General features: G+C 52.3%; 5 protein-coding genes across 5 annotated transcripts; 3 read left to right on the top strand and 2 right to left on the bottom strand.

Moving 5' to 3' along the window:
• Positions 1-1,926: 1,926 nt before the first annotated feature.
• On the bottom strand, positions 1,927-3,432 carry CC77DRAFT_1066078 (hypothetical protein; the record flags this gene model as incomplete). Its single annotated transcript, XM_018528868.1, has 4 exons — positions 1,927-2,028; positions 2,081-3,084; positions 3,143-3,203; positions 3,322-3,432. The coding sequence occupies 4 exons, from the start codon at positions 3,430-3,432 to the stop codon at positions 1,927-1,929; spliced, it is 1,278 nt and encodes a 425-aa protein (XP_018381018.1).
• A 343-nt stretch (positions 3,433-3,775) lies between these two features.
• On the top strand, positions 3,776-6,034 carry CC77DRAFT_1034935 (hypothetical protein; the record flags this gene model as incomplete). The annotated part of the gene is made up of 1 exon (XM_018526907.1): positions 3,776-6,034. One exon carries the CDS (start codon positions 3,776-3,778, stop codon positions 6,032-6,034), a length of 2,259 nt encoding a protein of 752 aa, XP_018381017.1.
• A 156-nt stretch (positions 6,035-6,190) lies between these two features.
• CC77DRAFT_452868 (alpha-1,6-mannosyltransferas-like protein subunit) lies at positions 6,191-7,675 on the bottom strand. The gene is made up of 3 exons (XM_018531742.1): positions 7,140-7,675; positions 6,638-7,079; positions 6,191-6,552 (listed from the first exon to the last, which is right to left on the bottom strand). Exons 1-3 carry the CDS (start codon positions 7,492-7,494, stop codon positions 6,348-6,350), a joined length of 1,002 nt encoding a protein of 333 aa, XP_018381016.1. The 5' UTR covers positions 7,495-7,675; the 3' UTR covers positions 6,191-6,347.
• A 978-nt stretch (positions 7,676-8,653) lies between these two features.
• CC77DRAFT_1066075 (mannose-6-phosphate isomerase) lies at positions 8,654-9,971 on the top strand (the record flags this gene model as incomplete). Its single annotated transcript, XM_018528867.1, has 3 exons — positions 8,654-8,799; positions 8,846-9,035; positions 9,084-9,971. The coding sequence occupies 3 exons, from the start codon at positions 8,654-8,656 to the stop codon at positions 9,969-9,971; spliced, it is 1,224 nt and encodes a 407-aa protein (XP_018381015.1).
• Positions 9,972-10,324: 353 nt separating this feature from the next.
• Positions 10,325-12,224, top strand: CC77DRAFT_1024951 (hypothetical protein). The gene is made up of 2 exons (XM_018525973.1): positions 10,325-10,446; positions 10,518-12,224. The coding sequence occupies exon 2, from the start codon at positions 10,618-10,620 to the stop codon at positions 12,061-12,063; it is 1,446 nt and encodes a 481-aa protein (XP_018381014.1). The 5' UTR covers positions 10,325-10,446; positions 10,518-10,617; the 3' UTR covers positions 12,064-12,224.
• Positions 12,225-12,508: the final 284 nt, after the last annotated feature.

Here is a 12,508-nt window from a genome sequence, read left to right as displayed (position 1 = left end):
TGTCGTCTTCTGCAGAGAAGAGTGGTTACGGACGCAGGGCAAGGGGGGAAAATGCGAGTGTGACTGTTATTGTCTGCCGAACTACTACGTACAGAGGCCTTAGTTTAGTCAACCCCTCTGCTCGTTTAGGTTGCTAAAGCCTCCACGGATCGGTTGCCGAGAGAAGCGACTGCAGCTATGCTGTTCGCGGTAGATTGGGACGACACGTCGAGTCGGTGAGATAAGAAGAAAGCAATTTAGCGGCAGTGATGGTCACGGGCACGTTGCTCATATACAGTCGGCCGTGTTCTAGAAGTCAGAATGGCGATGCTTGCATCACCGCAAAAGAGGGGGGGCACGGAATGATGAGCACAGAAATAAGGCTTTCGCTATATGTGGGTGGATACCTCGACGTCAATCGGCAGCCTTCACTCGCCGTTGATCGCCTATCACAAAGCCCAACTCTACCCTCTGCCAACGGCTGACTGGCGACCATGACCCCTATCGATCTCATCGGCTGTCCGGCCAAAAGTAATGTAACGCGCCCATGTCGTGTGGAGTCAGGCCTCTGACCTGGCAGGTTGCCCGCTCCATGGTGTCCTCTGCGGCTGATGGAGCTAGCAGAGACCCTCGCTCGCACCGCTTTGTCCCGTCGGCAGCGCATGCAATCGTTGTGCGCAAAAGGTTGGAAAATAGAGACGGCAACTTGACAGTGTGCCAAGAAGGCCTGGAAGCGTTCGGAAAATTGCTATTGCCCGCTGTTGGAAGGGTCAGGGCGGGGTGCCAGCGTACGAATATAAAGAAAGACGAGGGTTGGTTTTCGTCGTGAGAGCAACGACGTCACTTCACCAGCCATCGTCATCGTGCATACTTACCCGGACCCTGGAACTTCATCTGCTAGCCCAACCTAGCAACATTAACCGCACACAAATACGTCGATGGGTCACCGTTGAATTTCGCACGTTGCGCGCTTCACAATTGCCATGTAGCTATCCTATCAAAATAATCACAGTCGTTGCCAGCACACGGATCCGCCTATGCGAACAAACGCCATAGGTCCGGGTACCAAACCCACCAACAGGCATGCTCCATGGACCCTGACTTCTTTTCTTGCAGGAACCTGCACGCGTGAATCATACTCGTTCATCCGGCCTCCTCCGAGCTGCAAGGCGTCGATACTTTCCTGTTGCTCGTGCAGGGGGTACGGATGACGGAAGCAACACTACATGGAGGCGCCCAGGATCAGCGCCTGTGATTCAGACGTGCAGGACGAGGAACTTGCGGATCGCAGCTGCAGGGTAACCGAGCGGAGTGATTAGCGTGGTGGTTCTATCGGTGAGGACACTTGCTGAACGATGCGGTGTGCGGTACCGGAACAGCTTACTGAATAATGGAGAACGCAAGGCTCGGTTCTTGGAGGGATGTGCGCGACAAGAACCGACTCTGCTCCGCATGTAGAGGGGTGACGACCTTTTGGGGATGCCGCATATGCAAGCCAGCGAAACCGGTCCGGTACGTATGCTTTTGGCCTTTCGCGATGAAGGCGTCCCAGCGCGCGGGAACTAGCGTCGTTGTAGTACGAGGTACAGGCGATACCACATCAAGTAAAGATCTACACATCATCGATGGTTTCACGACGGAATGACCAACGACTCGTGGGGTGTGGGGATTTAGTGGGTGATGTCAAAGCTGGAAAAACTTCGGTTAAGGATGGTAGCATCAACCATTTTGAACGAATCAGATACCTCGATCCGAGAACACAAGAGAAGATATGGTGACGAGGATGAGGGGATCGTGAGCCGTTTCATTTCTCGTAGACTCTCGTAGAATTTGATACTGTATAATCTAGCCGCTGATGCTGTCTGTATGGTACAATGCTGGCGTCAAGCTATGCCATACCGAGGATCGCTGATTCACGGAAGGAAGTGGAACAATGTCATGATGACTCTAACCCTTGACCTTGTAGATGGCCTCGGCGAGGCGGCCGACGTTCTCGCTGGTAATACCCGCAACCGAGATACGGCCGTCCTTGGTGGCATAGACGGAGTGCTGTTCTCGCGATTAGCGTAAAGTTCAAGATTGTTGCAGGATATAAACCTACCTCCTTTGCCAACTTGTCCATCTGCTCAGCTGTCAGACCAGTGTACGCGAACATGCCAATTTGCGAGGTGATGTGGCTCCAGTCGTGCTTGCTGCCGAGCTTCTCGAGGTTCTCCTTGAGAAGGGCACGCATGGTAATGATGCGGTCAGCCATGCCCTTGACCTCACCAAGCCATTGCTTGTTGAGAGAAGGGTCGTTCAGGATCTCAGACGCGATACGGGCACCGTGAACTGGCGGGTTAGAGTATAGTGGGCGGACAAGAATCTTGATCTGAGAGTCAACACGCTTCTTCTCCTCGGCGGACTCGCAGACGACGGAGAAGGCACCAACACGCTCGCCGTAGAGACCCATGTTCTTGGCGAAGGACTGAGCAAGGACAGGGCGGAGACCCTCCTTGATGAAGTGACGGAGGGCGAAGGCATCCTTGGTAGTGTCACCACTGGCGAAGCCCTGGTAAGCCATGTCGAAGAAGGGGAAGTGGTCACCAGCCTTGACAGCCTCAGCAATCTCAAGCCACTGCTCCTCGGTAGGGTCTACACCAGTAGGGTTGTGGGCACAGGCGTGGAGCAGGACAATGCTGTTCTTGGGCATGGCCTTGATGTCGGCAACCATTCCCTCGAAGTCGAGGCCAATGGTGTCCTTGTTGTAGTAGCGGTACTTCTCGACTTTCAAACCAGAATCCTTGAAGACAGCATTGTGGTTGGCCCATGATGGGGTGGGAATGTAGATGGTCTTCGCACCGGGGTAGTGGCGCTCGAGGAAGGCACCGCCAATGCGGAGGGCACCGGTACCGGAGATGGTCTGGGTGACGGCGATGCCGTCCTGGTTGAGAGGAGCTGAGTCCTCGCCGTACGCGAGCCTGAGGGCAGCCTTGGTGAAGTTGGGTACACCGGTGATGCCGGCGTACTCCTTGTCAAGGTTTGACTTGATGATTTTCTCCTCTGCCTCCCTCACGGATGGCAGAACGTAGGGCTTGCCCTTGTCATCGCGGTAGGCGCCAACACCTGCGCATGTCTGTCAGTCGTGCCTTCCTTGTGCTCATGTCACAATGTGTGTACCGACCCAAGTTGATCTTCTTAGGGTTGCTGTCAGCCTTGAAGGCTTCGGTGATACCCAGAATGGCCTGAGGAGGGGCGGTGAGCTATTGTCTGATGTTTCTCTCAGAAGCTATACTTACATCCTGGGATATGTTGTTAGCACTTGCGAAAGACGACTTGGGCCCAATTGCTTTTGCCACTTACTGGAGGACCCTGCGGTACCTGCGACCAAGCGGAGACAGCTCGGACGCTGGTCCTGAGAGACAGCTGCTTAGTCGCCGCCTGGCGTAGCGCCGTTCTTGATGACGCGAGCATGTTGTGGTTGTGTGTGGGGTGGAAGGGGGAATTGGCAGCGAGGATGGGTGGAAGAGAGAGGGGTTATAGAGCTTCGCGGGCACAGTGTAAGCTATTGAAGCGGGTGGTCTGAGTGTGAAATACCCCAGAAAAGTAATAAACTCCCCGTTGCGCGGGCGCGAGCTGCTATGACTCGCCGAGGCACAGTCCCTCCGATTCGCTTAGGCCAGACATCCCTGCTAACTCCGACGCCCGTTAACTAATTTTCATGGCAAATGCGCGCGTCGCGTTGCGTGGGGGACAATTGCGTCCTTTCACTATTGAAACGTACATTCTTCCGAAGTGCCCAGACTTCTCTCACAGTATGCGACCAGCTCTAAGGCAAGTCAGGACGCTGCTGAACCATGAAGCCTCGATACCACTGTTCCTCTGTCCCGCATTGCTCAGAGCGCCCATAATCGCACCTCGCCGCCGGGTCCCGGAGCATCCAACTCCAAAAGCATACTCGACTCTTGTTACACCTCAAGAACAAATAAACGCCACTACCCCTCCCGCCGACAACAGCCAAAATCCCCCTAGACATCCTCCAACACAGGCATCCTCAACTCAAAGGCAACTGCCACGAGCATGCCCGGGATGCGGTGCGCCGAGTCAGATATACGACAGGAAGGAGGCTGGGTATTATGATGTCGATAGGAATGTGGTACGGGAATATTTGGACTGGGTTCCAAACAGGCCCAAAGAGGCGACTGCCGAGGACGACATCTATACCAAGGCGCTCAAAAATGTAAATCCCGAGTTGCTGGGAGAATTGGGGCTTCAAGACCAGAACTCCGAGACACCAGAAGACAATGAACCGCCTGCTACGCCTGTATGCGACCGATGCCACAAGCTCCTCCATCACCGCGTAGGATCGCCTATACACCACCCGACCGTCGACTCTATACAGCAGACAATCGCAGAGTCGCCCCATCGCCGCAATCACATCTACCATGTCGTTGATGCCGCCGATTTCCCGCTTTCCATCGTACCCAACCTCCAATCGTCCCTGCGAATACCCAAACTTCGAACACAGAACAGACGAGCAAAGCACAAGGGATGGGTGGCCAATGACCGCATTGCAGAGGTCAGCTTCATCATCACAAGAGCTGACTTGTTAGCGCCGAAAAAGGAGCAAGTCGATGTCTTAATGCCATATGTCCGAGACGTGCTTCGAGATGCGCTAGGACGACAAAATGCGAATGCGCGGTTGGGTAACGTGCGACTTGTGAGCGCAAAGCGGGGGTGGTGGACCAAACAGGTCAAGGAAGATATTTGGGAGCGTGGAGGCGCGGGATGGATGGTTGGCAAGGTCAACGTGGGAAAGTCAAACCTCTTCGAAGCCGTCTTTCCCAAAGGACGAGGAGCAGACTACCAAGACGTGCGCAAGATCCGGAGCGCAGCCGAGCGTGAGACAATGATCAACAACGCAAAGACACTGGATGAGCTCACGCAGGTGTATCAGCAGCTTGCCGAAGAAGACGCTGAGACGGAACGTCTGAAAAACAAACCTCAAGAACATCTGCATCAGCCTCCTGAAGAAGTTGAGGACCACCTCGAAGAGGACGAACTCGATCCTGACGCGCTCCTCCCACCACCGCAGCCATACACCCCCTACCCTGTCCTTCCAATTGCCTCCTCTCTCCCCGGAACAACAGCGTCTCCAATCCGCATTCCATTTGGCAACAACAGAGGCGAGCTCATCGATCTCCCCGGTCTTGCACGCACAACACCAGGCCTAGAGACATTCGTCCAACCCACCGCACACGATGACCTTGTAATGAAGAACCGCATAAATTCCGAACGCTACACCATCAAACCAGGACAATCTCTCATCCTCGGCGGTGGATTGATCCGCATCACACCCGTCACCCCCGACCTAGTCTTCCTCGTCCATCCCTTCGTACCAATCCACCCCCACGTAACCCGCACAGAAAAAGCTGTAGACTATCAAGCGCAAACTTCAGACCGCCAGCTCCAAGTTCCGCCTATACTCGCCCCCAATGTAGGCTCTAAAATGAATTCCGCCGGTAGATTTCAGCTCAAATGGGACGCTACCAAGAAACTTGCTGGTCCCGTCACTTCGCCCATGGCCGGTAAGATGAAACCTGAGAACCTGCCCTTCCGTGTATGGAGCACAGACATCTTGGTAGAGGGTGTAGGATGGATAGAAGTCTCAGCGCAAACCCGCAGACCGCAAGGCTGGAAACCCTCTGGTCTTGTCAAGAAAGATCCCAACCAAGCCAAGTTCGACCGTGTCACGCGTCTCAAGGAGGAAGAAGAGCGGAAGAATCGAAAGTTCGCTGCGATTGCGAGGGCAGAGGAAGAAGGGAGAGACCCGGAAGAGGTGCTCGAGGAAGAGTTCTACGACGACCATATGAAGGATCGGATGGCGGAGTGGGAGGAGGATTACCCTGAAGTGGAGGTGTTCAGTCCGCTGGGCAAGTTTGTGGGACAGAGGAGACCGATGTGTGCGAGCATGGTCAGTGGACCCAAGTATGTGGCTAGTAGGGATAGGAAGGTTAGGCCGAGAAGAAGCATGGTCAGTGTTAAGAAGCAGAGGAAACCAAAGGGCGCTGAGTAGGAAGACTTTGTTGCTCAAACAACATGTAGATTAGCTATGTACAAGATGTCATGACACGTTTTACGACAAACTATAGTTGTACTTTTCAACGTTTAATGTTAATCATGTTCCACGCAACATGATTCCATGATGCGTAGAATCAGCATCTCTGGTCCTCGGGACAGTGCAAGTTCGTACGCCATACTCCAACATCGATCTTTACCTTTCCAATACAAATCTACTCCAAACCTCTACCTGTTCTTCTTGCGTTGCAAAGTGTTCCCTATCAGAAGGCGACCAATCTTTCGAAGCAATATTCCTATGCACTTTGCTTCTAGTTCTTGCCCTGCTCAAGAACAGCCCAAAATGCTTCTTGTTCCTTTGCGCAAGTCTTGCCGTCTTTGTCGCAGCCAGGGAAGTTTGCTACAAGATCTCCGTCCTTGTACTGACCATCTTTCTCAGCCGCGGGTCCGGTCGCGTAGGCATTGAGGAGGTTCTGTGGTACCATGGCTAGTTTAGCAAGGATGGTTCCATGCCATCTAAAGGTTTGACAGTCAGCGATCATGTCCTTGTAACGTTACGCAGCCCATTCTTCGAACGTGGATATAGAAGGATAAAACTCACTGGACAATATGCTCCAAAGCATGACTTTCGGCCTTCTGAAAGTTGTAACTTCGGTAAATAGGATCAAACCAAGCATCCAAGAAGAACTTTGCCCACTCCCCGTTCCTCACAACAAAGCTACTCGGCGCCAGTCCATCTTTGTCCTGTGTAACGACGAAATCTATTCTGTCGCCTTTGAGGTTGCCAAAGGTCTTGATGACGCTGTCTGGTGGCACGACGGGTGCGTTGGTAATCATGTGGGTTTCGAGTTTAGCGGGAGTGAGCAGGTGGGTGTGGATGGGGAGAGCAGTGTTCATGATGAGGGCGCTGGAGTCGAGGTACCAGAAAAAGGTTGAGGTGGGATAGAGGGTCATGGCGTGGCGGATGCCGGGGACGCGCGACCAGGAGGCAGGCGAGTTGGAGATGGGGTATTGGTCGTTGGTGGGGAAGAAGGTTAGGTAGCCTGGGAGTGGTTGTGAGTAGGGATCTAATGCGATGTGTGTTGCAGAGGCTCATGACGTACCGTGTCGTTTGGCGTATTCCTCCCTATTGCTCTTGATTTTTTGCATCCATACTGGATCGGCTTTGGGGTCTATAACCGTCACCACCACCACAGGCGGTCCGCTTCCGATGTTCGGCTTTGGGATATTTGCTGCTGTCCAACCTCCAACTTTAGACTTGGCCCTGCTAGTCCCGCCGCTGCCACTCAGCATCCATATCAGGACAAAGAAGCCCAGTATGCCGCCGACAATCAATCGTCCTGCCCTGCTTCGTAGGAGGTTCTTGAGCGCAGGCGGTAGCGCAATTCCACCGCTCTGGTTGCGGGCTGCATATGGCGGTGGTCGCGATGTCTTCCTCGGGGGCATGGCGAAATGCATGGTGTGTGATAAGCGTCCGTGGTCGGGGAGATCACTAGTGATCGCAATTGCGGTTGGGTGAAGCGAAGCGGGAGATGCGACGTGTAGATCGTGAAGTTGAAGAAGTAGAAGGGATATGGCGTCGAAATCGTTACGACAACATTGCTGACGGGAACACGGTTCAGCAGCCTATGCAATAGGATAAGGCACAGCTGAGAGACGGGGGCTGCTGTGCGGTCGCAGAAAGGGACGAAATTCCTAAAGTACACGCGACGACATGGGATGCGATACGATAGCCCTGGAGGCCTTGGCAGGAGGGACCTTGCCTTAGCGGCCGCAGGCAGGGGGCACTGAGAATGCGCAGTCGCGCTCCCATGAGCAGCCATGTACCTTTTGACAGTCGGCAATCGACCTACTTGTCAATTGTTGATGCTTCTGGCCTTGTTAGCACTACTGCTCAACGCCACGCTTGCACATGGTGCAACTCCTCCACGTTGCCCTAACTCCGTTTCGAGCCCGGCATCGTCAACCTATCGCATACAACAGCATCGTCAGCCTAACAATCGTCTCAGAAATAGACACATTACGGCCTTGGTACTCGCGACTGCTAAGCGGAGTCGGTCGATACGGGATCCAGAAGCTGACGCTGGTTGGCCTCGTTGCGAAGACGCTCGTATTCGCCGACTTTCACCCGCGACGAGTTGACCATGTATGCGCTGCGCGGAACAAGCATTGCTCGAATTCTATAGAATTGGAAAACAGGTACACTTATTGGGTATGCTGATACATAACGTAGAGCGTGATTACCACGACGTCTTCAAGGCACACATGCCAAGAGTCGTGAACTTCTGTATCAACACCTCGAGTGATGGAAAAGTCCAGCTGAGAGACCCGCAGCTAAAGCGGAAGCTCGGTACAGTTGCCAAGCAATATTCTTATCAATCTGCGATGTGACGCTTGCTTGCTAATATCAGACGCTCATAGCTTTGCAGCTACTTCTGCGTTACCCGCTATGACGTCGGCTACCTGTCACAGTAAAGGGACAAAACCCATATGAAAAGTGCGAAAGATCGCCATCTTCCCAGCATCTATTCACATCCATTTCCAACTCACGAGTCATAACTCTAATTACACTTCATCCTAATCCATCTAATCCACCAATACACAACAAACCGCAATCATGGTTGAGAAGGTTATGCAACTGAAATGCGACTGCAACCAGTACCCCTGGGGGAAACAAGGCTCGAAGTCGCTCGCTGCGACCTTGTGCGAGAAGACTCCAGGCACAGACTTCAAGCTTGATGAGAACACAAGCTATGCTGAGATGTAAGTTTTCTGACGATATGACCGAATGCCATCTAACATTCCACAGGTGGATGGGCACATATCCTGAATTGCCTTCATATGTCCTAGAGACCGGCGAGGATCTTCAAAAGGTGCTCGACAGGCATCCTGATGAGCTTGTTGGAAAGAAGACTGCCGACAAGTTCAACCACACAAAGCTGCCATACCTACCCAAGGTCCTGTCAATAGCAAAGGCCCTACCACTGCAATTGCATCCAGTACGTTTCGTTTCTACATCACCATTCCTATCGTTAACACAATTATAGAACAAGGATTTGGCTTCGAAGCTGCATGCAAAGAACCCAGATCAATTTACAGACCCAAACCACAAGCCAGAGATCGCGTTGGCTCTGGGCGACTTTGAAGCTTTCTGCGGCTTCAAGCAACTCAAAGACATCGAGCGACTGATGCAGCTGCCACCTCTTCAACCTTTCCTTCCAGAGGTCAAGAAGCCCGAGTTCGATGATCAGACTCTAAAGCACGTTGTCAGGGAAATGCTCTTGGCCTCTGAGGATGCCGTACGCAAGACCAACGACGCGCTGATGAAGATTCCCAAGGAGCAATTTGGCGAATTCAGCTATATCCCCAACATGATTCCACGTTTGGCTGAGCAGTACGACAAGGCGGACAACGGAACTCTTGTTGCCCTCGTCACCATGAACTATCTCCAGCTCAAGGCTGGTGACAGCATCTACATCCCCGCCGACGGCATTCACGCATATCTCTCCGGTGATATCATCGAGTGCATGGCCCGATCGAACAACGTTTTGAACACCGGCTTCTGCCCGCGTGCTGACCGTGACAACGTCGACATGTTCTGCTCTTCTTTGACCTTCACACCACATGATGCCAAGGAGGCTATCCTACCAGCGAAACCTTTCGATGGAAGCAAAAACGGCAAGACGCAACTCTACGCGCCTCCTCTAAGCGAGTTCAGCATGCTGGCTACAACCGTGGGCGATGGTGACTCCGAGGCCATCCGGTCGCTTGGCGGACCCAGTGTCATGATCGTAACAGAAGGCGAGGGTACCATGAAGGGCAACGGCAAGGAATACAAGCTGAGCGCAGGTTACATTTTCTTCGTCGCGCCAGGTGTAGAGTTAGAGTTCAAGGCTACTAAGCAGCTCAAGGCGTTTACAGCCTTTGTAGAGTAGATCGGTCGGATATGTACCTAATGATGAGGCTCAACCCTGCGGAGGTGACCTGGCGGCCGATTGGAGGGACTAGAAGGTTCCCCGCACCTTTCACGTGCGCGTACAATCAGCACTACGGATGTACTTTAGCTGTGTAGTTATATAGCCAAGAACCTTATGAGAATGAGCGGAACGCGTTCGGATCCGCATGCACGCGTGCTGTTGATACCCACATGTATCCTTGCTTCCCCGCACTTGATGACAGGCACCCCTCTGCAGCTGGGGATAGCTATAAAACCCCGCAATGGAGCTCATGCTTGCTTGGATGAGTAGAGCTGTTCATCCATGCTAATTGATTGCTTCTTCTTGGTCGCGTTGAGCTGAAACTTGACCCTGTCGAATTCTAGAGCTGCCTGAAGCTTGCCAGCAATACCACCAACATCAATTACATTTTATTACGAGGATAGGAACGAACGAACAAGTTACAAAAGCAAAAGTAAAGCTATCCCAGGAGTCTGTTACAAAACCTGACAAAAGCTGAATCAAGCCTGCTGACACGATTTGAAGCAGTTTCAACCGCCCAACTCCGACCATGGCAACCGCGGCCCCAATGCCGGCGGAGAAACGCGACTCAATGGAAGCCACGGCGAGTAGTCTTGAAGCCAAGATGAAAGCGGCGTCAATCAACCAAACAGCGCGTAAGCGACCTCTCGGGCTCACAGACCTTCCTCCGTCCGTCCGCAACAACATCTACAAGCACTGTCTCGACGCCGAACTTGTCAACCTTGGCAAGCCAAACGTCTCCTACACCCACACCATCTCCAAAGAAGATGGCATCTTATCCTTCTCAGCCTCGCGCAGCCCTTTCCCAGTCAATACCGCTCTCTTTACTATCAACAAAGAGATAAGCAAGGATGCCCTCTCCTACTTCTACGAGAAGAACCTCTGGGTACGATTAGATGTTTACACAAGCGACGCACGACATGCAAAGACACTACTCGAAGACTCGGGCCTACTCTTCTCAACATCCAAGGGCGAACTAGTCGAAAAGGCTACACGCCATGCCCTCGAAGTTGTTCTCGTGGAGAAGAACAGCAGTCAGAAACGTGCTTCAGTTATGTTCCCCGCTCAGTATTTGCCTCGATTGATCAATTTCTTGGATCAAGCGAGCAGAGCGACGAAGACGTGGGCACAAGGTCGCAGTCTCTTCCTAAATGTTGTGAACACATACAGTTTCCCTGTATCAAAGCTACAGGGGGATCTATTGGAGCTTTTCCGTTTGTTGAGTGGGTTCGGCAAGGTGGAAGTTGATGGCAAGAACCTCTTACCTCGGTATGCGGAGGGCCTGCAGAACAATATGATGTACGAGAGCTTCACGGCAGACGGCTATCTGCAGAGTGTGACAGAGTTATGTGATTTGGCGGATGAGGCTAGGGAGAAGGAGAAGTATCAGTTGGCGAATGAGTATGCGCACGCTACTATCATTGCGTTGACGTATGGGTACTTGACGCATGCTGAGACGCTGCATTCGCAGGAAGATGACTTCAACAAGTCCATTCAACGACTGCGCTGGCGGACGGAACTTGGGTTGGGTATCAGTTTATCTATTCCGCTGAGGGGTCTTACGACCAGTAAGCATTGGTTAAGGACACAGAATCCGACGGAGGAGATTAGGAAGGCGGCGCGCGATCTTCTGCTGGCAGAGACTTCGGCCTCGAAAGCGCTGAGTCTGGCACAGGATTCTCCGTCTCCGGCGTCGAATCCTTGGTTCCACTCGCTTCCTGTCGAGCTCATTCCGCCGAACAAACCCACCTTCTTCACCGATCGCGAAAAGGCACAGACGTGGTATGCGCTGGGTACTGTACATATGGCTTTGGGTGAATACATCTTTGCCTGTGGCGACATGGAGAGAGCTTTGGAGCTTTGGGGCAAAGACACAGGCATTGATGAGGAAGGCGGCTTGAGAAGCAAGATCGAGGAGTCTTTCGAAAAGGCAAGGAAAGGTATCGATGGTGACGCGGAGAGTATGTGGGTCGGTGAAGTCAGGCCAGGAACAGGACTGAAGACGGCGGCTTCTCTGGCAAAGGGACTGTCGGATGATCTGAGGAAGTAGAGATCTTTTATCGATACAACTAATCAGTAAGAGTAGAGATTACTTCTCACAAACCCCAACGAAGACGTATAATGATCAACTCCGGAAGCGTTGAAGTTTGTCTATCATAGCGCAAATATGCTTGAGGATTTTAGCTGCTCGTACATTGGTGTTTTATCGACTTCAATTATAGTGTTTTACTTCTGAGCCTACGCATGCTACTACCGCAATCTGCAGCTCCTCTCGATAAGTCTTTGAACACGCAGTGATTATAACTTGCAAATATTCATTGATAAACATTTATCTTACAACCGAAACGTTTTGAAACCATATTTATGATGTTCTCGTGACGCCATTGTAGGCGAAACATTGGTAATCCGATGGTAGGAGAAAAACAAAGGATATAATTGCTGAATACGTATCCGAACTTTTGTGCATTGCCTGATGCATGGTAATCGTATACGAA

Source organism: Alternaria alternata (genome assembly GCF_001642055.1).
Source record: "Alternaria alternata strain SRC1lrK2f unplaced genomic scaffold CC77scaffold_25, whole genome shotgun sequence".
NCBI lineage: Eukaryota > Fungi > Ascomycota > Dothideomycetes > Pleosporales > Pleosporaceae > Alternaria > Alternaria alternata.
Note: the sequence above shows the minus strand (reverse complement) of the source record. Positions and strands in the feature narration are given on the sequence as shown.